Source organism: Choloepus didactylus, chromosome 3, assembly GCF_015220235.1.
Source record: "Choloepus didactylus isolate mChoDid1 chromosome 3, mChoDid1.pri, whole genome shotgun sequence".
NCBI classification, from domain to species: domain Eukaryota; kingdom Metazoa; phylum Chordata; class Mammalia; order Pilosa; family Megalonychidae; genus Choloepus; species Choloepus didactylus.
The window spans coordinates 93412222-93437364 of NC_051309.1; the positions used below are offsets into that span (position 1 = coordinate 93412222).

At 36.6% G+C, this 25143-nt stretch overlaps 1 protein-coding gene across 1 annotated transcript in view; it reads left to right on the forward strand.

Annotated features, from left to right (window-relative positions):
* Positions 1 to 25143, forward strand: part of PTPN13 (protein tyrosine phosphatase non-receptor type 13) — a 239306-nt gene that overhangs the window by 191839 nt on the left and 22324 nt on the right. The window contains 11 exon segments of the mRNA XM_037830204.1: positions 960 to 1053; positions 1640 to 1725; positions 2425 to 2587; positions 4452 to 4666; positions 4786 to 4884; positions 7636 to 8000; positions 9163 to 9343; positions 17134 to 17292; positions 17836 to 18007; positions 18107 to 18317; positions 20585 to 20655. Coding sequence (XP_037686132.1) covers positions 960 to 1053; positions 1640 to 1725; positions 2425 to 2587; positions 4452 to 4666; positions 4786 to 4884; positions 7636 to 8000; positions 9163 to 9343; positions 17134 to 17292; positions 17836 to 18007; positions 18107 to 18317; positions 20585 to 20655 — 1816 coding nt within the window.

The window sequence follows — 25143 nt, forward strand, 5'->3', positions numbered from 1 at the left end:
AATAATAAGATGATATAGCTTTGGCCTATTTCATGAGTAATGAAAGATTGATACATATTTATATGCCCATTATTTCTTCATAATACTGTATATAATATCTTGTAAACATGTTTAGGATCTTGAAGTTTGAAGTTCCCAAGGAATAGATGAAGTTTTAAAATAGTTAAAATAGAAGAAAAGGCTATTTGATGAAGTTACTTTAGAATTTCATGAATGGATATACTAGACCCTGAATTGTAACATTGCTATTTATCACATTTGAAGGATATTAATAGTTTTTAAGAACTATTTGAAAACATGGCAGAAATAGCAGTAACAGTATATTCAGATTCAGATCAAAAAGAAAACTTTCTAGCATTTTTAATAATTTTGTAACCCTTTCCTCCTGCCCTTCATTTCTTTAGATTTTTTTCTGTCTTCCTCTTATGGAGGAAAATAAAACTTGCTTTTTTACAATAGTTAGAAAATTGACTCGATAGATTTCCCCTGCACCATAAATAAGCTTCAGTGACAAAGACTTTTACAATAAAAGAAAAATTCCTTTTTCCTTGACTCATGGAATTTGCTTTCAGATTAGCAAATATGATCTAAAATACATTATTCCATATTCTTTTTTTTTCCTGATAGTTATATTGTCAAGCTGATTTTGCATGGTTGGATCTTGCTTTCTGCTTGCTTACAATGCATGATATACACTTACAGAAGAAGAACAATTCTTTATATGATCAAGATCTAGCATGTTGTAATTTTCTGAATTGATTAGAGAATGTTTATAAAGAGAAACTGCTTTGACATTTGAAAAAATTAACTAGAAATATTATTGGCTATAGAAGTAATTGTATATGCTGACTTGATACTGCTAGTTTGGTTGATGAATGCTTTCTAGGTCAATTTAAAAGAGGGACAGTAAAATTTTTTGTATTAACAAAATTTTATTTTATCTTTCTTATTCTACTTAGGGAGGTGTAAACACAAGTGTCAGACATGGTGGCATTTATGTGAAAGCTGTTATTCCTAAGGGAGCAGCAGAGTCTGATGGTAGAATTCATAAAGGTATAGTATTTTTATATATGCAGGAATTATACCCGCACATATCACTTCAACAAATAGATAAGAAATTAGAAAGTTGATCCAGACCTTCAATTCATAATATGGAATAAGAACATACAAAATTATAAGACTAGAGCATAAGGAAACTCCTTGATGCCATTCCAAATGCCCTTCTCTCCAGCCTGTTCTCTAGTATCAGAAAAATGTAGTCATTGTTTTAGTAAAGCTTTGCTCTTACCAAATTGCCAGAGAATGGGGACTAGGAAGTGCCCTTATAATACTGGTGTCTACATTTCTAATAGGAACTAACTGGGGAGTTCATGCCAATCTCTCTACAATTATAGTTTATCTTTTCTCATGACTTAAATTTATTTTCATAACAGTATTACTCCAAAATGTACCTAAAATTAGGTACATATAAATAAGAAAGAATTTAAATAACATTAAATTAGCAAAGCTCTTTGATATAATTTTGTCCAAAATGTCTGAGTCTCTCTTTAACCAAATTAATACAAAATAAGACCACTAAATGTAAAACAGCCTGTAGAATTTTTATTTTATCAATTGCTTCTTTATGAATTATATAAAGGTGATCGTGTCCTTGCTGTCAATGGAGTTAGTCTGGAAGGAGCTACCCATAAGCAAGCTGTGGAAACACTGAGAAATACCGGACAGGTAATAGATCATTTTGCCAACCTTTTAAGATACTTTAGAAGGACATAATGTGTGAATAATATCAATCCCATTGATATCTCTAAATTTGATAGTTAATTAGGAACTAACCCAGTTGCATGTAACATTCTGTTATGTTTTTTTCTTCCAAATTGAGGAGCAAATATTATGACAAGGTTTTGAGTGAGGAAGCTGGCTTTTTGTATCATGTATAGCCCTACTATTGCTAAAGAGATCAGGTGATGGGAGGGGTGGGGATTATGTTTTTTAAAATTTTCAGAAACATCCATTAAATGTCCAGTGATTTCCAGTTCTAGTCATGTTTAACCTAAAGGCTAAATTCATTTTGCTTTAGTAAATTTTGGGATGGGTGAGTTTACCAAATTATTTATCACGGTTTTTATTCTGTAGTATAGTGGTAATTCCTCTAATTCCCAAATTTTCTACAACATGGTTATGTTATTTTTATAGTAGAAAGTTCTTTTCTTTTTAATTCACTTATCTTTTTACATAGAAAATAATAAAAAACTTAATTTTCAATCCCTTGTTTTTTGTTCCTTGGCTTTTTTCCTCCATCTATATTGTGATAAAGCCAGTACTTATTTTAAATCATTTTATACCACCAACTACACAAAATCCTGGAAATTTATTTATTTTCCTATAATTCGTCTTAATTAACAAAGTAGTATTATATTTGTCCAGGTAGTTCATCTGTTGTTAGAAAAAGGACAGTCTCCAGTATCCAAAGAACATGTCCCGGGCACACCACAGTGCACCCTTGCAGATCCAGAAGCCCAAGGCCAACCTCCAGAAAAAACAGTGAAGAAAATGACTCATGTGAAAGACTACAGCTTTGTCACTGAAGGTCAGACCTTGGGAGAATGTGTCACCTCACCTTTAAATTATTCCTAGCTTTTTACATGTTGGATCATAATTCATGTCCTAGTCTCTTTAAATATTCTTGGCAAGTGTGAATAATAATCACATGCAGTACCAAACTGAATATAAAAACAGACGCATTCTTTTTTGAGTACCTCTTAGAGTTGGAAAAACTCTGGATATAACAGCCAAAACATAAAACACATTATGGTAGTTTTATCATTCCTTCAATAGTTGTGGAATTTGGTAAGGGGAAAAAGTTAAAGTATTTGCTAAAAATGGCTTCAAATCCATGTGAAACCTTGACTCTTTCTGAAATTCTATTTAATTTTATGAGTTTGTGAAGCTAACCCTGGGCAGAAATTCACCTGATAGTTCCCAGTTATTGGTCATTCGTACTAACTATGCCAGCTCCTGGACCTATCAGTGATTAGTAAAAAACTAAAAAATTAAAAGGATGCACTAGTGAGTTTTTCATAAGGCTGTGTTCTTATTACAAGACTACCCTTTGTTCTGAGATTCTATCTTCCTTTTAAGGGGCTAAAATTTACTTTTCTTTATAAATAATGGTGATTGTTATTTTTCATTTTAGATCCCTACTTGATAAAACAAATGTTTAGTAGCTCTGAATTAGTCCCAAAAAATGAGGCAAAAAATAGTCTGGCCTATATGATTATTCCCAATTGTTAAAAAGAAGTTAATCTACCCATTTTGCTAGCACTACCTTTTGTTCTTTATTTCTTTCATCACTCTCTCTGAGTGTTTGCTTTTTTCCTAGTAATTGTTTTTCCTTCTGCTTTAATTTGCTGATGAAATTTTTAACAAAATGTCATTGCCATTTATCTGAATTAACTATACCTCACCAAAACATGTCAGCTGACCTCTCCATAGTCTCCTTTATCATTTGTTTTACTTTTCTTACCGATCTTTCTCCCATGGTATTCCTGAATTTTTCTCTTAATGCTCTTCTGGAAGTCTCCCATTCTTCCCTTTATTATACCATCTTCCAAAAGACTTTAAGTTGAAGCATAATTCCATTTTCAGAGTCTGCTTTCAGAACCTCCCTTTGTGTTCATGCAGCTTAGTTCATGCAGCTTACTTCATTAAGTTTTCTTAAATTAGGGATAGAGAGTTTGAAATAGGACTTGAGTGTAGTGTAAGCATTCATAGCCACAGTGGTAAGTGCACATAGAGCTCTAAATACCGTGAAACAATGACGTTTTAAAATGAGTCTAAATGAGTTTATTGACCATGTTTTGCTTGTGTGTGTGTAAAATATAATCTACATTGGACCTTGTCTTCATTCCTGTATTCTTTTTTTATCATATTTTTAATTGTAAAATATAACATACACATAGAAGTGATAACTTTCCAAGTGAAATTTAACAAGTAGTTAGAGAACAACTTTCAAAGAATATTATAGGTTACAGTTCCATAGTTTCAATTATTTCCTTATTGTGAAATATAACATATATACAAATAGGTAATATCTTTCAAAGTATGCTTTAGCAAGAAGTTACATAGGAAATTTCCGAAGTTGTTATGAGTTATAGTACCATAGTTTCAGTTATTTCCTTATGGTGAAATATAACATGTATACAAAAAGGTGATAGCTTTCAAATTATAATTTAACAAGTAGCTATAGAATAAATTTCAAAAGATGCTATGGGTTACAGTTCCACCATTTCAATTCTTTCCTTCTTTCCTGTGTTCTTAACACTTAGTAGATATTCAATAAATGTTTGCTCTGAAAAAAAAAAAATGAGTCTAAAAAGTATATTATATGTATGTCCATATGTGTATACAGCAAGTTAAGAACATTTAAGTTTTTACATCTTTTTTTCCTCCAGAAAATACATTCGAGGTGCAATTACTTAAAAATAGTTCAGGCCTAGGATTCAGTTTTTCTCGAGAAGATAATCTTATACCCGAGCAAATACATACCAGCATAGTGAGAGTTAAAAAGCTCTTTCCTGGACAGCCAGCTGCAGAAAGTGGAAAAATTGATGTGGGAGATGTTATCTTGAAAGTGAATGGAGCCTCTTTGAAAGGACTCTCCCAGCAGGTGAGCCCCTAGCACATGGACTATAGCGTTTTTGATGATGGAGATGGATTGTACTTTCAGAACAAATATCATAAAGCTGGTTTAACTGTGTCTTCGTTTTTCATTCATGATACCCATAGGAAGTCATATCTGCTCTCAGAGGAACATCTCCAGAAGTATCCTTGCTTCTCTGCAGGCCTCCACCTGGTGTGCTACCTGAAATTGATTCTGCTCTTTTGGTGAGAACTATGTCATATGATAGATATTTTTATCGAATATCGGTTTTGTGATCAATGAATTCAGCTATAGTGGTTTCATCATTGATTGATCTTCATATCTGGTTGCACCTTTAGCTAGGAATATCCTTTATGCATCTCTTAGTCTCTTTGAGTGCTTTCTGTATTTGTAATGTAAAATAATTAGATTCATTTTCTGTTCTCTCCCTTCCAGTTCTCGGATTCTAGGATTTCATCATAAATTTCCAAGCATAGACATTAAAAAGGCATAATGTCTTTAAAAAAAACTATTTGTTAAATAGTTAAAAAAAACTTTTGTTCATTTCTTTTTTGAACCAAACTGGAAAAAAATAATTCCCGTTCTGAGCTGATTTAGGTAACAATGAGAGTTATTTAAGAGCTTTAGCCTTGTTCTTTTAAACACTGAAAATCACAGAGAAAGGGATATATTTTTCCATTTCCCTTCTTAAGTCAAGGATCCAAAATCTATTTTGATGGCTATTTATAAATTGAATACTGATAGGTAGGAGTACATATATTGATAAATAATATAATCGAATAAATACTGCCTTTGGCCTGTCAACTTAAAGTAGCATTCCATGACCAGCAAGTGGTGCCCTGTGGTTATGAAAGGCAGGAATATTTGGCCCAGAATAAATACTGTTTCTAAAGCTTTAACCCATACATTGCTTGAGGGGGGGTGGGCTGGCATTGGGGTCATTTAGGAAAGTAACATTTCTGTATGACACATTATAAATAGCAATTTAAGAGACTGCATTAATTTTTGTCACCATATAGAAAGTACTGAGTGGAACTCTCTTGGTGGGGATCTAAATTGATACAGTCTTTCTGGAAAACAGTTTGGAAATATTTAACAAGACCTTTCAAAATGTTCTATGTTCTAACAGTATAGAAAATTACAAGAAAATAATCAGAAACTGAGGTGATACATACATCCTCCTAGGTTTCTATTAATTGTGAAAGCTGAAAAACCACTTCTGTATCTAATAAAAGGACAATACCAGACACAAAAGGAGAGATATTGTATGTTACTACTAATGTGAACTCCATGAAAAATGTAAAAGTGTCTTATAATGTAGAATATAGGGGACCTAGAGATAGACAGAAGCTATTGAAGGAGGAATGATAATCTAATATGTACAGATATGATAATGAGGATGACCAACACTATGCTAATACTAGAGATGAATAATTAGCATCTGATAAGAGCTTTGGGATGTATTATAATTGTTTAAAGTTGAGAGTGATGAGGATTATACAACTAAGTGAAGATAATATAATAAACTGACCATTTAGCTTGGGATAGAATATATATTAAGTGAAATTAGGAACCCACTGCTTAATAAATCAAGCCCTTGACTTGAGGCTTGCTGTTGTGAAACTTAGGGGTGTAAATGGGAGGCTGAGCCCTCCTATAATTATGCCTAAAAGGCACCAGGGAACCTCTTTTGTTGCTCAGATGTGGCCTTTCTCTCTCTAAGCCCATCTCAGCAAATAAATTCATTAACCTCCCCGCCACAAGGGACATGACTCCCAGGGGAATGAATCTCACTGGTGACGTGGGACATGATGCCCAGGAATGATCCTGGCCCTGGCAGCGTGGGATTGAAAATGCCTGCTTGACCAAAGGGGGGGAAAAGAAAGGTAACAAAATAAGGTTATATGGCTGAGACATCTCAAATAGAGTCAAGAGGCTATCCTGGAGGTTTCTCTTATGCAAGTGCCAGCTAGACACCCCAAATGGCCACAGTATGCCATGCCCTTACCAAAAGTAGTCCCCAAATACCTTGGTCCCTACCTGAGATTCTTTAAAATATTCACTTGCTAAGTTTTATCTCTCAGAAACTTAAATCCACCAGAGTGTTCCTATGCCAGACAAGTCCTAAAACCCAGAGGTAACAGCCTCTTTAAGAAAATAGTCAGATGCAGTCCCTTCCACATACTGTCGACACCCCCTTTCAATAGGAACAAGGTAGGACTGCTCACTGCCTAGACACCCCTGAAGATGGAGAAAAAGATTAAGTGAGAGGAAGGGGTAACAACAAGCAAGATTAGATTTAACAAAGGTCTATGAATACTGAAACTTTATATAAATATATATTTATATTTAGATGCTGGGGTGTTGGAATAGCTAGAAGGAGGTAAATGACATGGTGGAACTGTAACCTATAACATCCTTTGAAATTTGCTCTATAGCTACTCATTGAATTGTGCTTTGAAAGCCTTCACCTTTCTGTGTATACCCTATATTGCATAATAAGGAAAGAACTGAGACTGTGGAACTGTAACCCATAACTGTTTTTGAAATCACCTATGTAACCGCTTGTTGAGCTGTACATCGAAAGTTAACATCTTTCTGTATGCATGTTTTATTTTATAATAATGGAAATAGCTGAAGTTGTGGAACTGTGACCGATGATATTCTTTATAATTTGCTCTCTACTTGTGAAATCATGCTTTGAAAGTTATCACCGTTATGTATACATGTTAAAGTTCACAATAAAAACATGCATTAATAAAGGGCAATGCTAAAAAAATTAAAGATATACCCATAGGTAAAACTATTCTACAATTATTAAAATTGTTTTCAAAGCATGTTACTTTTATTATTAGAGAATTAATTGAATATTTTAATAGAAATTACTATTGTTGTACCTCTTCATTTGCAGTTAAATGCTTCTAAAACTAATATAAGCTGTCACACTCTAATCTCTTTAAATGTGTCCGTTACAGAGCCCACTGCACTCTCCAGCACAAGTACTTCCAAACAGCACTAAAGACCCTTCGCAAGCATCATATGTGGAGCAAGGAAACAGCTCAGATGAAAATGAAATGAATGACAAAAGCAACAAAAATTGCAAGTCCCCATCTAGGAGAGATAGTTATAGTGACAGCAGTGGGAGTGGAGAGGAAGACTTAGCAAAAGTTCCAACAAAGACATCAAACATAAGCTGGGATTCAGCTTTGCGTCAGACTCTAAGCAGTGTGCTATCACAGACACAGAGTCGACACGAAGTACCCAAGAGTCGAGAAGATACTATTTGTACCATGTTTTACTGTCCTCAGGAAATTCCCAACAAACCAGAATTTGAGGACAGGTATTGCTGATATTATGTATGCATGTTTTGTTTTATAATAATGGAAATAGCTGAAGTTGTGGAACTGTGACCCATGATATTCTTTGGAATTTGCTTTCTACTTGTGAAATCATACTTTGAAAGTCATCACTGTTATGTATACATGTTAAAGTTCAAAATAAAAACATGCATTAATAAAGGGCAATGCTAAAATGTAGCATTCAGAGCAACTGGTTGTTATTAGCAGCAACAACATCCAAGAATACAGTGTTTCTGTCTGTGAACTTCACCATTGTGAAGGCAGATGGTGTCCCTATTGGCTATGTAGCTGTTTGTAAAACCGTAAACTCTCTACCCATTCAACCTGAGCCTTACAAAAGTAAGGGCTTATTTTCTAGTAATTGGGCTTATTTTCTAGTAATTAGAAAGGTTGTATTTCACCATCAATCATATTACTTAACCAGAAAGAGAAGAGGCCTCTATTTAAGTAGTGATGGGTGGGAGAGTAGGTCACAAAAATATAAAGGAAGTGGGGAGGGAGAGGTTAGAGAGTTTGCAGAATGTCAGAGATAAAAGGGTACAGAAGATTGGGAAAGGAGAAATGATTGAAAGTATCGAGGAGAATAAAGAGAAAGACTACATCTTTACCTGTAATCATTATTTATATGTTTTACTGCTTGTTAATGTCTTTGAGTATATCCACGGCCAACCATATTTGTCATGTTTTTTTTCTTCTTCCTGTCCTCTCTTCTGAAATAACCAAAAGAGTAAGACTTTCTGTTCTTTCCTTTTGTATTCTATTCTATTGTATTCTTTCTTAATCTCCTTTTTCTTATTTATCTTTAAACACATATTAGGCTTTGGTAACACTAGCTTCAGCCTTGAATTAACAACTAGGAATCGAAACTATTAAATTTAACCTATCTTAATGATTCATATATAACTTAAACTGCTTCTTTAAAATAGAACCTGGATGAAGAATAAATTGGTAGTGTTGGCATATAATAGACATGAAATATGCTCATAGTCCAGAGTCAGACAAAACGTAGTTAGGATCTCAGTCAAAATCAGACATCAGTATTTGCTGAGCATTTTCAAAAGCTTAACCTTTGTTTGTGGCACAGACTTGCTATATTGACACTGAAATGTATTTGAAAATACTCCTACTTCTTTGTCTTTGTAGTAATCCTCCTTCTCCTCTACCACTGGATGTGACCCCTGGGCAGAGCTCTCAACCCAAATCAAAATCTACTTCCTTTAATTCAGTGGATAAATATATATATCACACTTCTGAACCAACTGGACAAGGAGGCTTGACAGCTTTAAAAAATAACTTGGAAAATCACTTGGAAGACTTTGAGATGGTGAGTTTTTCCTCTTATTAAAAAAAAAAATCCATATTTTCTCCAGAAAAAATACAAATACACATAATTTCTTTTTAGTTGGGAAAAGACTACCTTTTAGAGTAGTTTCATATCTGTAGTGAATGAATGGTTACATATCTGGCTTATAGCTGAGGAATTAGAGAAAAAGGCAAAAAAAAAACCTGGGTGCAAATTAACCTGGTTTTTCTGATGTTTAGTGGCCTCAGCTGAAAAACAGGTCTAGTGACCTCATAAGATTGTGGTGAGGGTTGATTGAAATAACATGGGTGTTAGGTTGGAGTCATATAAGAATCCACACAATGCAGTGAGTCAAAGTTTAAGTATAAAGTTTAAGATTTATTAGAGGAAGAAAGCAGGTGGGAGCCAGCAAAAAGAAAGAAAATGGCTCCAGCTCTCTTTCCGAGAGCGGCATTTTTTAAAGAGAAAAAAAAATGTGGGGAGGGAAGGGTGTCCTGTGGTTTAAGTGGGTGAGGAATTATCAACTTCTGAGCTGATTGGTTGCTAGGGTTCTAACACACTGCTCTTCCTTGATGTGCAGCTGTATTATCTATGTGGAGGAAGCAGGCCTTTTGATTTGCTTGTGGTCATTCATCTTATGGGCCTATCTAATCTTGTCTTATCCACCTTTTGGGGTCAAGGTACCACTGTGACTGGGATTTCTAAAACAGCCTTCAACACTTAGTTAATGGCGCACCTGGTATCTATGAGATAAGCTGCAGGGCGCCTGGATCAAACATTCCTTCTATATGTTAGACTCTTTTTTCTGAGGTCTGCCGTTCCTGCCTTTTACTTTTAATAAAATTAGCAAAAGTTTAGGCTGAATTTGGGTTAAGGCTTTAACTTTGCTCGAGGCAACTTTTGGAGGGAGTAGGGGCATTGTGTTCTTTCTTTAGCTTCTTCCGGCTGGGTGGGGACATAGTTGGGGAAAGTTGCCTTGAACTAAGTTTCAGTATTATTAAATTGATGCTTGTACAGCTTCTGCAGGAACAGGCTGATAGTGAGGCTTTTGCTGCGGCAAGAGCAAACTCTCAAATTTTTATTGCAACAGGAGTATGTTATCGGAATTTTGCTGATTAGTCACGGCTGCTATTGATCTATTAATAAATTTAAATAGACATTGTAAGAGACGAGGAGCAAAAAGGAAAATTAATATGAGAATAATTAATGGCCCAATAAGGGAGAGCAGAATAGCTCGTAGAGGCATAGAAAAGAATGAAAGAAATTTTGAGAGAAAGTTTTCTAACCAGGAGTCACCTACATTTACTAGACTATCTTTTATTATGTTTATATTTTGTTTTAGTACTTGTAAGTTTTGTTTGATTTGTCCTGTATTATTGATGTAAAAACAACAGGTTTCATTTATTATTGCACAAGTTCTTGCTGTTGCGGTTAGAACGTTTAGTGCTTTTTTATTTCATAGTAAACTCATTAACCACTTAGAAAATGCATTTAGTTTATTATAATTTTAACATGATTATTATTATCTTGCATATGATTTAATATTGAAGAGACATTGTTCTAGTTATTTGGTATATATGTGTAGCACTTAATGATAATGAATGCTTAAGTTTTTTTTCCTGAGCTGCATTGGGTGTTAAGTTTATGGTACCATACATGCTGTCCCCTCATAAGAGCAGGCCTTAGTGTTAATTATGTTTTTAGGTTTCAACCACATCACACTGGCAATTACAGCTCCGGGAGTTATCTTCTTTGTACAATTGTAGCGTTGCATCATTGGTCCTCTGGGAAACAGGACGGTGGGCTCCAGGGTTCCATTGGGCTGTTCCACAGCACCCTCTGGCACCATGCAGCAGAGCTACTCTGGAGGCAATGTTCACTGAAAAGCTAAAGTGATTGAGTCCTTTTTTGGCAGGCAGAAGCAAAGGTGTTTGTAGTAAAAGGTGTTTTCAGTAACAGCATGTTCCCATCTACTTCTGGAGCACATCCATGTGATGTGGTTGACCCCCTTATAGTTCTAGGGACTACAGAAACGGGTCTCACCAATAACTCGGATGGGGAGAGAGCATGCAGGCACAGTACTAGGAGCTTGGTTTAAACATGTGAGCACTTCAATTAAAATAGCAGTCTAATTTTTCTTTACATTTTTACTAGGGTTATGTTAGATAATGGGTAGAACATAATTTATATATTTTTCATGCTTTTTTTAAAAAGTTTTTCTTTGTTGTCGTTGAAGATGAAGCTCTGACTTGTAGCTAACTGCAAGCACTTTCAGAGAAGCATCAGAGTAAAACAATGTAACTTACAAGGAAATATGCTGTTTTTGTGACAGAAAACACTTTAAAAATAACTGAAATTATAACTAGCAGTACTACATTGTTGTTTGATGTTATGCACATTAGTAACAAAAAGGAGGTTAGAAGTTTTTAATTTTTATAACATTGTCTAAACATTTCTTCTGCACTTATAACATTACATGAATTTGATCACTTTTTAGCACTTTATTATTTTTTTTTTCCCAAGGTGAAAGAGCAAATTCTTTGCAACTGTTGGGAATAAAAAGTTTGACCTTGAGAAAGCAAAGTGTTAAAAGTTATTAGGTTTGAAACAGTATTTATTTATTTATTTTTTTTAAGTTAAGGAAAAGACTTAGCTCTTTTAAAAATGAGAAGACAATATTTTTAAACAACTAAGGACATGATAAATTTAACATAGAGTGCAATAAGTTATTTTGATAAAACAGACTTTCTGCCTTTTACATTGATTATTCAGGAAAACATTCTTATAACCTTTTACTAAAAAATAATATAGGTTTAGACTTGTTAGAATATTGCTAAATAATTAAGACACTTTAATTAATGCATCTTGAAATACTAATAAACAATTTTTTGGCAAGGATTAATGGAATGTATAGGTGTTACATTGTTTCTCTTAAAAAAAACACACACAATGATTTAACTTTGCATCAATTTTGAAATTCATGAAACTATTTTGCTTTCTTAGTTTTGTTAAATTTTTATAGCATATTGGCTCTATGAATATGTTGATTACTATATTACTGAACAAGGGTGCAGTCACGAATAAGCTTTATAATCTGTATAACAATTATTAAATTAGAGTATTTGAGAGGGATTTTTAATGTTTTTGCTATTTGCCATTTTACGGCTGCTTTTTATGCCCACCTTTTTTATGTGCTATAAGGCAGCTTCCTTGGTAGGTTTGGGACGTATTAGGAGGATATGGGCTAAAGCTTTTGCTTTGTGATTGCAAGAAGTTTTTCTAATTTAATTAGTTACTTGGAAAAGTATTCTCTTATTATTATTATTATTATTTTAAGGTAGCATGCTAGCATAATACTGTTAAATATTTGAGGTTTGATGACAAGCTGAAGTGAAGATATTAAGTTTTCTTTATATACTCCAGGTTTACTACAGTGATTACCAAGTAATTGATGGATACATTTATTTGAGGCATGGATAGCTTAGAAAACAAATAATATTTTTATATATTTACAAAGTTTTATTTAATATAAAATGAGTAAACATAGTTTTATTTACTTGCTAAACAAGGCTGTTAAAGGGACTTTGTGCTACTGTTATGGGCTTGTTTGTTACACTTTAAACCTATGGTTTCTATTAGAAGAGGCCTTAGCCTGTTCAGGTCATGGTTCAGCCAGTTTGGGTTTCATTAAGTAACCTCCCATTCAAATAAGAGTATTGGGACAGACAATAATTTAAAAGTAAAGAGTGCTTTATACAAGAATTTAAATAAACAATCAAGGACATAATAAAGTTAACATGAAGTGCAAGAAGTTATTTTGATAAAACAGACTTTTTGCTTCCTACACTGATTACTCAGAAAAACATTTCTACAACCTTTTACTAAGAAATAACACCTTAATAATTTAAGGAAACTTTTTTTTTTTTAAATAAAGGCACATTAAACCTTTTGCAACTTTCTGTATCCATCCAAGCTTCATTCTACATTCTTAAACAATCAGTTATTTAGGACAAAGCTATTTTCTTTTTCCTTTTAATTAGAAAAAACATTCTTTATACCTTTTATACAACATGCTATTACCATTAAAATTAAACTTATTAGAATAATGCTAAATACTTAAAACATTTTAGTGAATGCATTTTGAAACAGTAATAATCTTTTGGCTTTTTTGAAAATATTTATGGCTTTTAACTGTTTAGCTTGTCTTGAAGTATAAACTTCTAATATAGGGCTTGAAGGAAGGGTATGAATCATTTGTCTAGTTATTATACCAAGAGTTTTTACTTTTTATTATTTGGAAACTGTATTTTAGTGTTTTAGGGTGAAACTCTGTTAAATATGCTTTTATATTAGAAGGAATAACTGGTTCTTTACCATAGGAACACAAATCATTAGTTGGCATATGAGAACAACAAGGCTCCTTAGCTGTTTGATCTCTATAGAGAGAGGGAGTCAAAGTTTTTATTATCAGATTCCTCAGTAGAGATATTATTTTATGGCACTGGTTTGACAGTTTGCACTTTTGCTGATTTTTAAATTGTATTAGTTACTTTTGATGTCCTTCCAGCAATTTCAGGTTTTTGCAAGGACCCTTTTGACCAGGTCCTTTTTTGACTTCTTAATTTTAAAAACTGACAGGCTAGCACGTTTACGTTATTATTTCTTTTATTTAATTGCTTTGGGAGGCTTGATATTAAAGCAGAGGTGGAAGTCCGCATATTTTTTTTTAACTGTAACTTTTCCTTTAACTTACAGATTTTTTTGTCCTTGAGATTGTTTGCTATAGCTAGCCATACCACACATGAAGGCCAGCTGACTGCAGCTATAGCTCATCTGTTATTTTTATTAAATTTCATAATTTTTGTTCTTGTAATATATTTTTAATTGGATAATTACTTGAAGGTTACTGTCCCATTTTTTGGTCATTTGCCCTTTTATTTAATTTATATTGTGGCTACACAGATTTGCAATAATGTACTAACAATTTTTTAATGACACTTTCCAAATTTAGACCAATTATTAAGAATAGTTTTTAACAGAGATGTAGCTGGCACACTTTGAGAGTTTCCCATGGCTGAGCAATAGCAACAGAAATCACAAAGACAGAACATACGAGTAGGAGCTGTTTAAATGTCACACAAATGCAAACTGTGCAAACGGCACAAAATTTAAAAGGAGAGCTACAAATCTGGGGTTACGGATAGTGGGGCTCAAACTCACTGAGTTTGCATGCACAACCCTTGGATCAATTTAATCAGCCTTACTACACAATAGGCTAATTGAAACAAAAGAAAGCAAAGTGAACACAACAAACAAAAGATTACACACTTACCCAGCATGGGGAAAGTTCGATTACAAAGTTACCTTAACTCAGATGCATCTGGTGTTCATCTGCGGCAGGTGCTTCCACCTGGACTTCCCAGTCCCGGTACTTGAGGAAAAATTTCTGGGCAGCTGGTAGGCACAGAGCTGAGGGGTCCAGGGAAGCCCCGCAGCCAATGAGACATGGATCAGGGCTGCAGTAAAGGCAGCAGGTGTCCCTTCATGGTTGCTGATTGTTACCATTTGAAAACATGGTTTTAAATAGTTAGGCTCACTTGATCTCTCATGAAATAGAGAAATAAGTTTTCTTTTTGTTAGGGGAGAGGGAAACTTCTAAGTAAGTGACTTGTGGCTTAGAAAATTGTTTTTTATCTTTGGAAACTTCATATCCTTTCTGTTGGAGGTAGTTAAGGAGAGTGTTTTTGCAATAAGGCTTCAGAAGGGCTGAACAGTAGGAGGTCATCTACATATTGAAGCAGCTTACTGAGATGTAAATTTAGTGTTTGTAAATTAGAGGCTAAAGCTTGTTAGGGATGGGGGTAAGTTTGGGAAGGGAAGGGGCTGAGGATGACGGGTGGCAGAATGGGTTGGAGAAGAATGGTGAAGGGGAGTATAGTTAGGAGGGGGATGGTTTGCAGGGTTAAAGGAGCAGAAGCTGTTTTAAGGCTTCTCAGGGTTAGGTTTTTGCAATTTCTGTAGAGGGGGAACGGAAGATTTGGAAGGTTTTTTATGAAGGAGGGTGATTTGGTGGGAGGCGACAGAGTGGCACAAAGATAGCTGGGACTGAACAGTTTAGAAAGTTTGAGAATAGGAGCTCCAGACCACTTGCCGTTGTGCCGAATAAAATTATTAAGTTCAGTGAGAATTTGCCAAGTGAAAGTGCCATTTTCTGGCTAACTTTTTGTTGCTCTAAATGATGTTGTGGCTAAATTGTGTTGGTTCTACTTCCCCTTTTAATTGAAGTTTATTGAAATTGCAGAGTAAACATCTGAGTGGAGTAGATTTAGGAGGAAATGCAGTTTTGGAGTCACTTAAAAAGTGACTGGATATTACCCATGATTATTTAAGAAGTTTAAGAGGCTTGTTTCTTGTTAGGGAACTTTGCTTGCTGGAGGCTTACGGAGATCGCCCGTGAGAGACTTACTGTCCCCTTGCTCTTTTAGAGGCTTGCGGTCTCCCTGAATGAGGCTGACACCAATTGAGGGTATGCTCATGGGAGGCTTATGGAGATCGCCCGTGAGAGCCTCCTTTGGAGGCTTACAGAGGCCGCACAAAACATTGCTCAAGTGAGACTGACACGACCTGTCACAACAACAAAGCAGGTGTCCCCGGTTTGTCGTTGGGGGTCAGGAAATTGTGTGCAGTCTTTTGCTCAAGGCGTCCCCTAAGTTACTTTGACTGCTGCAATGGGGAAAAACGCTCCTGGAGTGTTAGAGAATTTTGACTGAGTGCTTAGATTTTGCTAGGCTTATGAAGCCGGGGCACCGCATTAGAGCGGACCTATGACACTGGGGCAGGCCGGAATGTCCACAGGACACCGAACAAAACTCTCGAGGGGAGGATCTGGGCAGAAGGACATCGCTTACGTAGGGCCGAATTAGTTGTAGATATTTGAGAGCCGTGAGGGTATGCCAGCGTCGCGTCAATGTGGTCTGAGTTGATGGATTCAACCCATTGAATGCATGGAAACCTGAACGACTATGTAGTTCGGGAACAGAGTTGACTGGAAGGCTGCCCCTTTGCCCCAAGGGGCCGGGAAACTCAAACCTCAGTTGGTCCTCCGAACGGGGTTGACCAAGAGGCTGTCCCATTGCCCCTTAAGGGGCCGGAGACTCAAGTTTTAGTTGAACCTCTATCCTGGGTTTTAGCACCAGATGTCAGGTCGGAGTCATTGGAGAATCCACACAACGCAGCAAGTCAAAGTTTAAGTATAAAGTTTAAGATTTATTAGAGGAAGAAAGCAGGTGGGAGCCAGCAAAAAGAAAGAAAATGGCTCCAGCTCTCTTTTTGAGAGCGGCATTTTTTAAAGAGAAAAAAAACACGTGGGGAGGGAAGGGTGTCCTGTGCTTTAAGTGGGTGAGGAATTATCAACTTCTGAGCTGATTGGTTACTAGGTTTCTAACACACTAATCTTCGTTGATGTGCAGCTGTATTATCTATGTGGAGGAAGCAGGCCTTTTGGCTGGCTTGTGGTCGTTCATCTTATGGGCCTATCTGATCTTGTCTTAATCTGCTTTTTGGGGTCGAGGCGCCACTATGACTGGGATTTCTAAAACAGCCTTCAGCCCTTAGTTTATGGCGCACCTACCTGGGGGGACATTCTATGAGAATTGGACAGACTTGGCTTCTTCACTTGGGCAAAGTAATTAACCTTTTAAGCTTCAGTTTCCTTCTCTTTTAATCACAGGAATTAATAGTCAGTATTGATCTTCCTGTTTGTCAATATGTCAAAATAGAAAACTGAAGGAATCCCTGTTTTCTTCCCTTAGGAAGTAGAACTCCTCATTACCCTAGTTAAATCAGAAAAAGGAAGCCTGGGTTTTACAGTAACCAAAGGCAATCAGAGTGTTGGTTGTTATGTTCATGACGTCATTCAGGATCCAGCAAAAAGTGATGGGCGGCTAAAACCTGGGGACCGGCTCATAAAGGTGAGAACTTTAAGAGGAATGGGGGATTTGTGCAAATGTGGCCAAAGAGTAAGCCAGGGCTGGAGAGGGAAGAAAAGGGAAATTTGACTAATATAACACCCCATTTCTGTTTGGCTTATGTTTGCCTTCTCCACTTCTTAAAAGTAAAGACTTTTCTATATTAATAGTAGGGGAAATGTTTAAAGTTCTTTTTTTGATTCAAAAGTCCCTTTTCTCTGATTTAAGGTATAAAAAAGCTGTTGCAGGTTTCAGGGACAAAGAATTTTTTAATTAGTAAGAGGATAAATTTCTTATAATAACAAAATAATGATATATTTGCTGTGTATTTTATATCTTAATTCACACATGATTATTTGATCACTGTGCTTGTGGTTTCCACAGTAAGGAGTTACCAATAAATTAGAGGCCACTCTTTATTGTGAATTTCTGACTGGTTAATATATATTATATAAAGAGTTATGGAGATCAGTCTCTTTTCTTGGCAATTTAGCTTCTCTGTTCCAAAAATTGTAATCTTACTTTGGCCCTTTCTCATTTTTGTAGGTTAATGATACAGATGTTACAAACATGACTCATACAGATGCAGTGAACCTGCTCCGAGCTGCACCAAAGACAGTCAGATTAGTGCTTGGACGAGTCCTAGAAATACCAAGGATGCCAGTATTGCTTCATTTGCTGCCAGATATTACATTAACATGCAATAAAGAGGAATTGGGTAAAGCAAATTCAAGCTTTGTGCAGAATGATTTTCTTGGCTAGATTAAGAATAAGCACTGTTGTGAGTGAGGAAACAAATGTTTTCTGTTCCCTGCAGGTTTTTCCTTATCTGGAGGTCACAAAAGCCTTCATCAAGTTATATATATTAGTGATATCAATCCAAGGTCAGTTGCAGCTATTGAGGGTAATCTCCAACTATTAGACATCATCCATTATGTGAACGGAGTCAGCACACAAGGAATGACCTTGGAAGAAGCTAAAAGAGCTTTAGACATGTCACTTCCTTCAGTGGTACTGAAAGCAACAAGGTACTGCAGTTATTTGTGTGTGTGTGTGTGTGTGTGTGTGCACGCGCATGTGCACATACACGTGCTCAGGTATTTCAGCTAGTTTGTTATACTTCTGTTCTCTTAAAAGGTATTCCTGAATTAGTAATTCATAGACTAAAGTATCAGGGATTAGTAAAGTTAGAACAAACTTACTGATAGTGTGCTTCTGAGAGCACACTAAGTAGATAAATATTTGGGTATACATTTGCAGTTAATAGGGTGATTACTACATTTATCATTTGAAATGTATTTAGTTGCAAATAACAGAAAATACAACCCAAATTGGTTTAAACAAGAAAGGCAATTCATTGATTTATATGGCTGAGAAAGTCCAGCAATAGGATGGGCCCCAGGAGAAATTTGGTGAGGGCTCTGGCTCCATTTCTTTGCTCTTTTCAGTTCTTCCCCTCTTTTTCTGTGTATCATCTCCCTCCTCCAGATGGCTTGCTTTATGATAGTCAAATGAGTGCCTCAGTTCCATACCCCACACCTGGAAACCATACTGTCAAGAACAATCTTAAAACAAAAATCCCACCAATCACCATGGTAAAGCGAGCACTGTCTGTTGATTGGTTTTGGGCTAGATTACTGCTAGTCCCTATAGTAACACAAAGAAATAAGAATATATTAATTAGCCAAGCCCAGGCATATCTGTTCCCTAAGCTGGGATGAAGTCAATCCTACCCCACCCTCTTATTTGTTACCAATGAGGGATAGAACTACACCCACTTTACTATGTAACGATTTCAACTCAAAAAATGCATATAATGAAACAGAGAAATTATCCATGAATTCATGCTTTCTAGATGACAGACTTATGCTATATGAAGGGAAAATTCACATTTGTATCTGTGATATATGGTGAGTTTTACATAGTGTGTCTTTCAAGATATGGGAATTTGTTAATTAAATCACTTTACGATAAATTTATGTGTTTCTTCTGAACCTCAGGTTAGAGTGTACTTTTTTCCCTTGAATGTAATCCCTGACCTGATTCCTTCATGTTTCTAAAAATAGGATTGACATGTAATTATGTTCCCCCAATTAGCCTAAATAATTAGTAGGGGAAGAAAGTCTTCAAACAACTTGGAGAATATTTTAGTGAAATGAACATGTCTGTTAGCTATAGGTCTAGCTGTAGGTTTTGCCTCAAAATCAGTAGAGCACCTTTCACCCTAGCCCTGAAATGAGTTTCTTGTGTCTTTCTCCATTTATCTTAGCTGTGGTCCCTGAAGATATAGCCATGGTAGCTGCTATTGCTGTCCCCTTCATTCTTCTTCCAACTCTCTCTCCATGGTTGTATGTATCTGCCCTCTTTAAGCTCTGCAGGGTAGCAATAATGGAAAGGGTTATACTTGCAGTAATGATTGGCATGCCAAGAACTACAGAGGGTATGAGATTTTGCCCTATTTGCAAGCTAATAAGCTAGCCTGTTAATTGTTTCATGAATGCTGGCAGAAGACATGAAACTTCTATGTTAGAGACAAAGGACTTTATTACCAGTGGCACAGCAAGCAGCATGAACCTGATGTTTGTGTCTGTTCCCCATGTCCCCTAAGTCTCATGAAAGTGACACATGTGGGCCCAGTGGATGCCTGCACACACTCTGTGGATTGCATTATAGGAGAGGAACACTGAGCCTGGGAGTCTGCTGGTTCTTAACAGCCTGTAAGAAAGCCTGCTTTTTTGTCTGTGCAATTAGTTGATCCCTCAAGGTTGTTTGCTGTAAACAGTCTTGAGAAAGGGCTTTGCATTAGTGGCGTACCCATAAAGAAAACAGAGGGATGCCCAGGGCCTGTGGTAAATTGCCTCTCCCAACACTGTACCCCTAGGCAACCTTCCTTTTCCCTCTTATCAACAGCAGTGAGACTGTATACTCATCTGTGACCTCTAAGTTATCTTTGAACCATCGCTTGAGTGCAAATGAACTTAAGAATAGGTCATGAATAGTACCAGTGTTTTAAATGGGAGAGAAAATTTGTTAATGTATTGAACTGAAACCCAAAGAAAGATTATGTAAAGAAGTAATTCTTAATTTTTTCTGAGTCGTGAATATTTCCTTCTACTAAATACACAGATGAAAAGTATCATAAAACTTTGTCTGTAATATCAGGGAATATCTAGATCCCCTGAAGCCCATAAAAAATATAACTCCTGAGGCTAAATAGTTAACATATAATTCTAAGGAGATTTACAACAAATATCTTAAATAATAATTCTTTGCCTTTTCTTTTTTAACAACTTAGAGATGGCCATCCAGTAGTCTCCAGTGCAAAGAGGGCTACCATTTCAAGTCCAAAGTCAACCAAGGCCAATGGTAAGAGTATGTCTTTTTTATGACAAGAGTGGTTATATAGGGGTAAATATTCTTTTCCCAATGCCAAGTTTGAATATTGTCATTAAAAAGTTTTGTTGTTGTTGTTGTTGTTGTTGTTGTTTTTTAATTTTATTTTGAAATAAATTCAAACTTACAGGAACAGTTGCAAAAACAATACAAACCCCATACACAGAACTCCAGCATACCCCGACCCTCCTCCCCCGATACCCCAATCCACCAACTTTAACATCCTGTCACACCACCATTTCTTTCTTTCCCTCCCTCCCTATCTATCATCCATCATCTATTGCTCTGTCTTCTGACCATATGAGAGCAAGCTGCACGCATCCATGAACAAGCAATATAATTCACATATACATTTCCCATGAACAAGAACATTATTTTATGCATTCCCATTAAGCGCAGCTAAAAAGTTCAAGAAATTCAACATTGATAACAAAGCTTACATTCTATATTTCCTTTTTTTTCTTATGTCCCAACTGTGTCCCTTTGAGCCTCCTCTCCTCCATCCTCAGATCCCATCCAGGATCATCCTTGGCATTTAATTGTCATTATCTATTTAGACTGTCTTTTTTTTTTTTCCCCAATTGTGGAAACATATATACAGCCTAAATCTTCCCATTCTAACCGCTCCCTAGCATTCCATTAGTGGGATTAATCACATTCAGAATGTTGCAATGCCATCACCTTCCCACCATCCATTACTAGAAATTTCCCTTCACCCCAAATAGAAACCCTACACTCATTTCTTAACTCGCCATTGCCCTTTCCCCCCTTCTTGCAACCCATACTCTACTTTCATCTCTATGGTCACATTCTCTGATACTTTCTTTGTGCTTACCATGGGGCTTAAATTTAACATCTTAAATCTATAACAATCTTGTTTTTCTTTGATACTAACTTAACTTCAGTAGGACACATAAACTGTGTTCCTGTACTCCTCCATTCCCCCACCTTTATGTAGTTCTTGTCAAAAATTACATATTTTACATTGAGTCCAAACCCACTGATTTATCATTACAGTTTTTATGTATTTTAGATCCTGTAGGAAGTAAATAGTGGAGTTACAAATCAAAAATACAGTAGTATTGGTATTTGTATTTACCATGTATCTTTATAGGAAATCTTTATTTCTTCATGTGGTTTCAGTCAATTGTTTAGTGTCCCTTCCTTTCAGCCTGCACAATTCCCTTTAGCATTTCTTATAGGACTCATCTACTGGTGATGAAGTCTCTCAGCTTTTGATTGTCCGGGAATGTTTTCATCTCCCCCTCATTTTTACCCTCCAGGTGTTTGTGAATTTTCTAAGTCTCTGACTTATATTTGTATTCCACTGTGGTCAGAGAATGTGCTTGGAATAAATTCAATTTTTTTAAATTTATTGAGGTTTGTTTTATGTCCCAGCATATGGTCTATTCTGGAGAAAGATCCGTGATCACTAGAGAACAATGTGTGTCTTGGTGATTTGGGATGTAATGTTCTATATATGTCTGTCAAATTTCTCTATATCTCTTCCTCCGTTCTTTGTTTCTCTATCAGTAGGGCTCCCTTTAGTATCTGAAGTAGGGCAGGTCTTTGATTAACAAAATCTCAGCATTTGTTTCTCTGTGAAAAATTTAAGCTCTCCCTCAAATTTGAAGGAGAGTTTTGCTGGATAAAGTATTCTTGGTTAGAAATTTTTCTCTCTCAGAATTTTAAATATGTCATGCCACTGCTGCTTTGCCTCTATGGTGGCTGTTGAGTAGTCACTACTTAGTCTTATGTTGTTTCCTTTGTATGTGGTGAATTGCATTTCTCTTGCTGCTTTCAGAACTTACTCCTTCCCTTCAGTATTTGAGAGTCTGATCAGAATATGTCTTGGAGTGGGTTTATTTGGATTTATTCTATTTGGAGTTTGCTGGGCATTTATGCTTTGTGTATTTATGTTGTGTAGAAGGTTTGGGAAGTTTTCCGCAACAGTTTCTTTGAATACTCTTTCTAGACCTTTACCCTTCTCTTCCCCTTCTGGGACACCAATGAGTCTTATATTTGGACGTTTTATTTTATCTATCATATCCCTGAGATCCATTTCGATTTTTTTTTTGTTTTTTTCCCCATTCTTTCTTTTGTTCTTTCATTTTCCGTTCTGTGATCCTTGAGGATGCTGAGTTGTCGTTCAGCTTCCTCTAGTCTTGTACTATGAGTATCCAGAATCTTTTTAATTTGGTCAACAATTTCTTTTATTTTCATAAAATCATCTGTTTTTTTATTTACTCTTGCAATTTCTTCTTTATGCTCTTCTAGGGTCTTCTTCATGTCCTTTATATCCTGTGCCATGCTCTCATTGTTTGTCTTTAGTTCTTTGATTAATTACTCCAAGTACTGTGTCTTCTCTGATCTTTTGATTTGGGTGTTTGGGTTTGGGTTATCCATATCTTCTGGTTTCTTCATGTGCTTTAAATTTTTCTGTTGTTTTTGGCCTCTTGGCATTTGCTTTACTTGATAGGGTACTTTCAGGATACGAAAGACACCAATCTCTAATTTGTTCAGATCTACAGCTTGATGGCATACACTTTCTCTAACTCACCAGCAGATGGCATCCGCAAGTCACCTATTCCCCTCAAGTCAGTTCTCACCAACTTTGTCTTTGTGGTGTGTGGGGTCTGATTCTTGTGGGGTTCAGTTGGTGCACCAAGTTTGGGTGTGTTGTTGGTGCTGTCCACCCTGAATGTGGTGCATGTGTCTGAGCAGTTAGGGAGGCAGGGCAGCTTTAATAATTAAACCTTAAATCCTGGAGATTTAAGGCTGCTGTAAGAGTCCAAACCTTCATTTCAGTCTCGCCACAGATTGTCTCTGCTGCTGACCCACAAGTCCTTGGTACTGGCGTAGGGTCCCTGGGATTGCTGAGCGGGTCCCCCTTCCCAGCCATGCTCTTCTAGGACCTCTGCTGAGGGAAGGCTGTGCCATGTCACAAGTGCACGCCAGCCCTCCAGGGAAGCCCTGGGCCTCCGGGCCATGCAGGGGCGTTCCCAGCTTGCTGTAAAGCTGGCTGAGTGGGGCGTGTTAATTTCCACCTTTCACACAGCTCTGCCTCTCCAGCTCCGGGACAATTAGCTGTGGGTGCACTAAAGGCCACTGTCCACGGCCAATATTGTGGCGTGTGCGTGTGTTGCGGGAAACACTCCCTGTCACACTGGGACCCTTGGCGTGGCTCTGGGCTGTGGCTCTGGCCCTGGGCAGGACTGTCCCCCGCCTGCCAGGAAGATGGCTGCAAGGGGCACAGTTTCTTTCTCCTTTTGGCTCCCTTCTGCCCTCCTGGCTCCGAGAAAATTAGCACTGGGTACAGGAAGGGCTATCTTCCACACCAGATATTGAGGCGTTTGCTAGGCCCGCTCCTGCATGGTTCCCACCACCATATCCACAGCCGCTCCTGGGTTTTTGTTTTTTTTAAAAAAGAAATAGTCCATCTCCAAACGCCAACCCACTGTTTCCCCACATCGCAGAGCGGCCGCCGAACTTTCAGCCGGCTCACTCGCTCGCTTCAGAACACAGACTCCCAGTTTTACCAAATGCCCGGTCCCTGTAGATTTAGCAGACCTTGTCCGGCTGGTGCATTGCTGGAACTGGTGTTCTGGGTCACTTTCTGGCTTTTATCTAGTATTTTTCACGGAGGTGTTTTTTTGCCCTGTCTCACCTAGCCACCATCTTAGGTTCTCCTAAAATGTTTTTATTGCCCTTCTAGAATGTTTTACAGGATCTCTCTAAATGAAAAAATCTTATTTAAATAAAGGCTTCTCTAAAATTCAGTGTATAATAGGAAATAGAGGAGCATAGTAGAAAATGGGATTTAATCCTAGGTAGATCTGAATTTGTAAGTTCTGTGTGACCTTAGAAAGTTATTGGATCCATGTCTAAGTCTCTATTTCTTATCAATAAAATAAAGGTATTATTAGTATCTACCTTGTTGGGTTATAATGAGACTCAGATACAGTAATACATGTGAAATGCTCATCACAATGCTTGTCACATAATAATTTATTCAGGCATTTATTGAACTTCTTCTTGGTGCCAAGCACTGTTCTGAGCATTAAGGATACAGCAATGAGCAGAACAATGTATCTGCCTTACATTCTAGCATAATAATAGGAATAATAGTATTAGCAGTTACAGCTTCAGCAGTTAACCGTAATCTAATGCTTATTCTGAACAAGCATTCTTCTAAGTGCTTTAATCCTCAAAACAACTCTGTGACAATAGTATTGCTCTTATTCTCATTTTATAGTTGGAGAAACTGAGGCATGGAAAAGTTTAATGAATTGTCCAAGCTTACAGAGTTAATAAATAATAGAGCCAGAATTTAAACCTAGGACATCTGACTCCTTGCTCTCATTCACATAATCAGGCTCAGTAAATGTGGCTTTTATTGCTTGCCTTAATGTAATAACAAAAATGTTGCCCACAGGGGAATGTGGTTGGGCTTAATGCTTT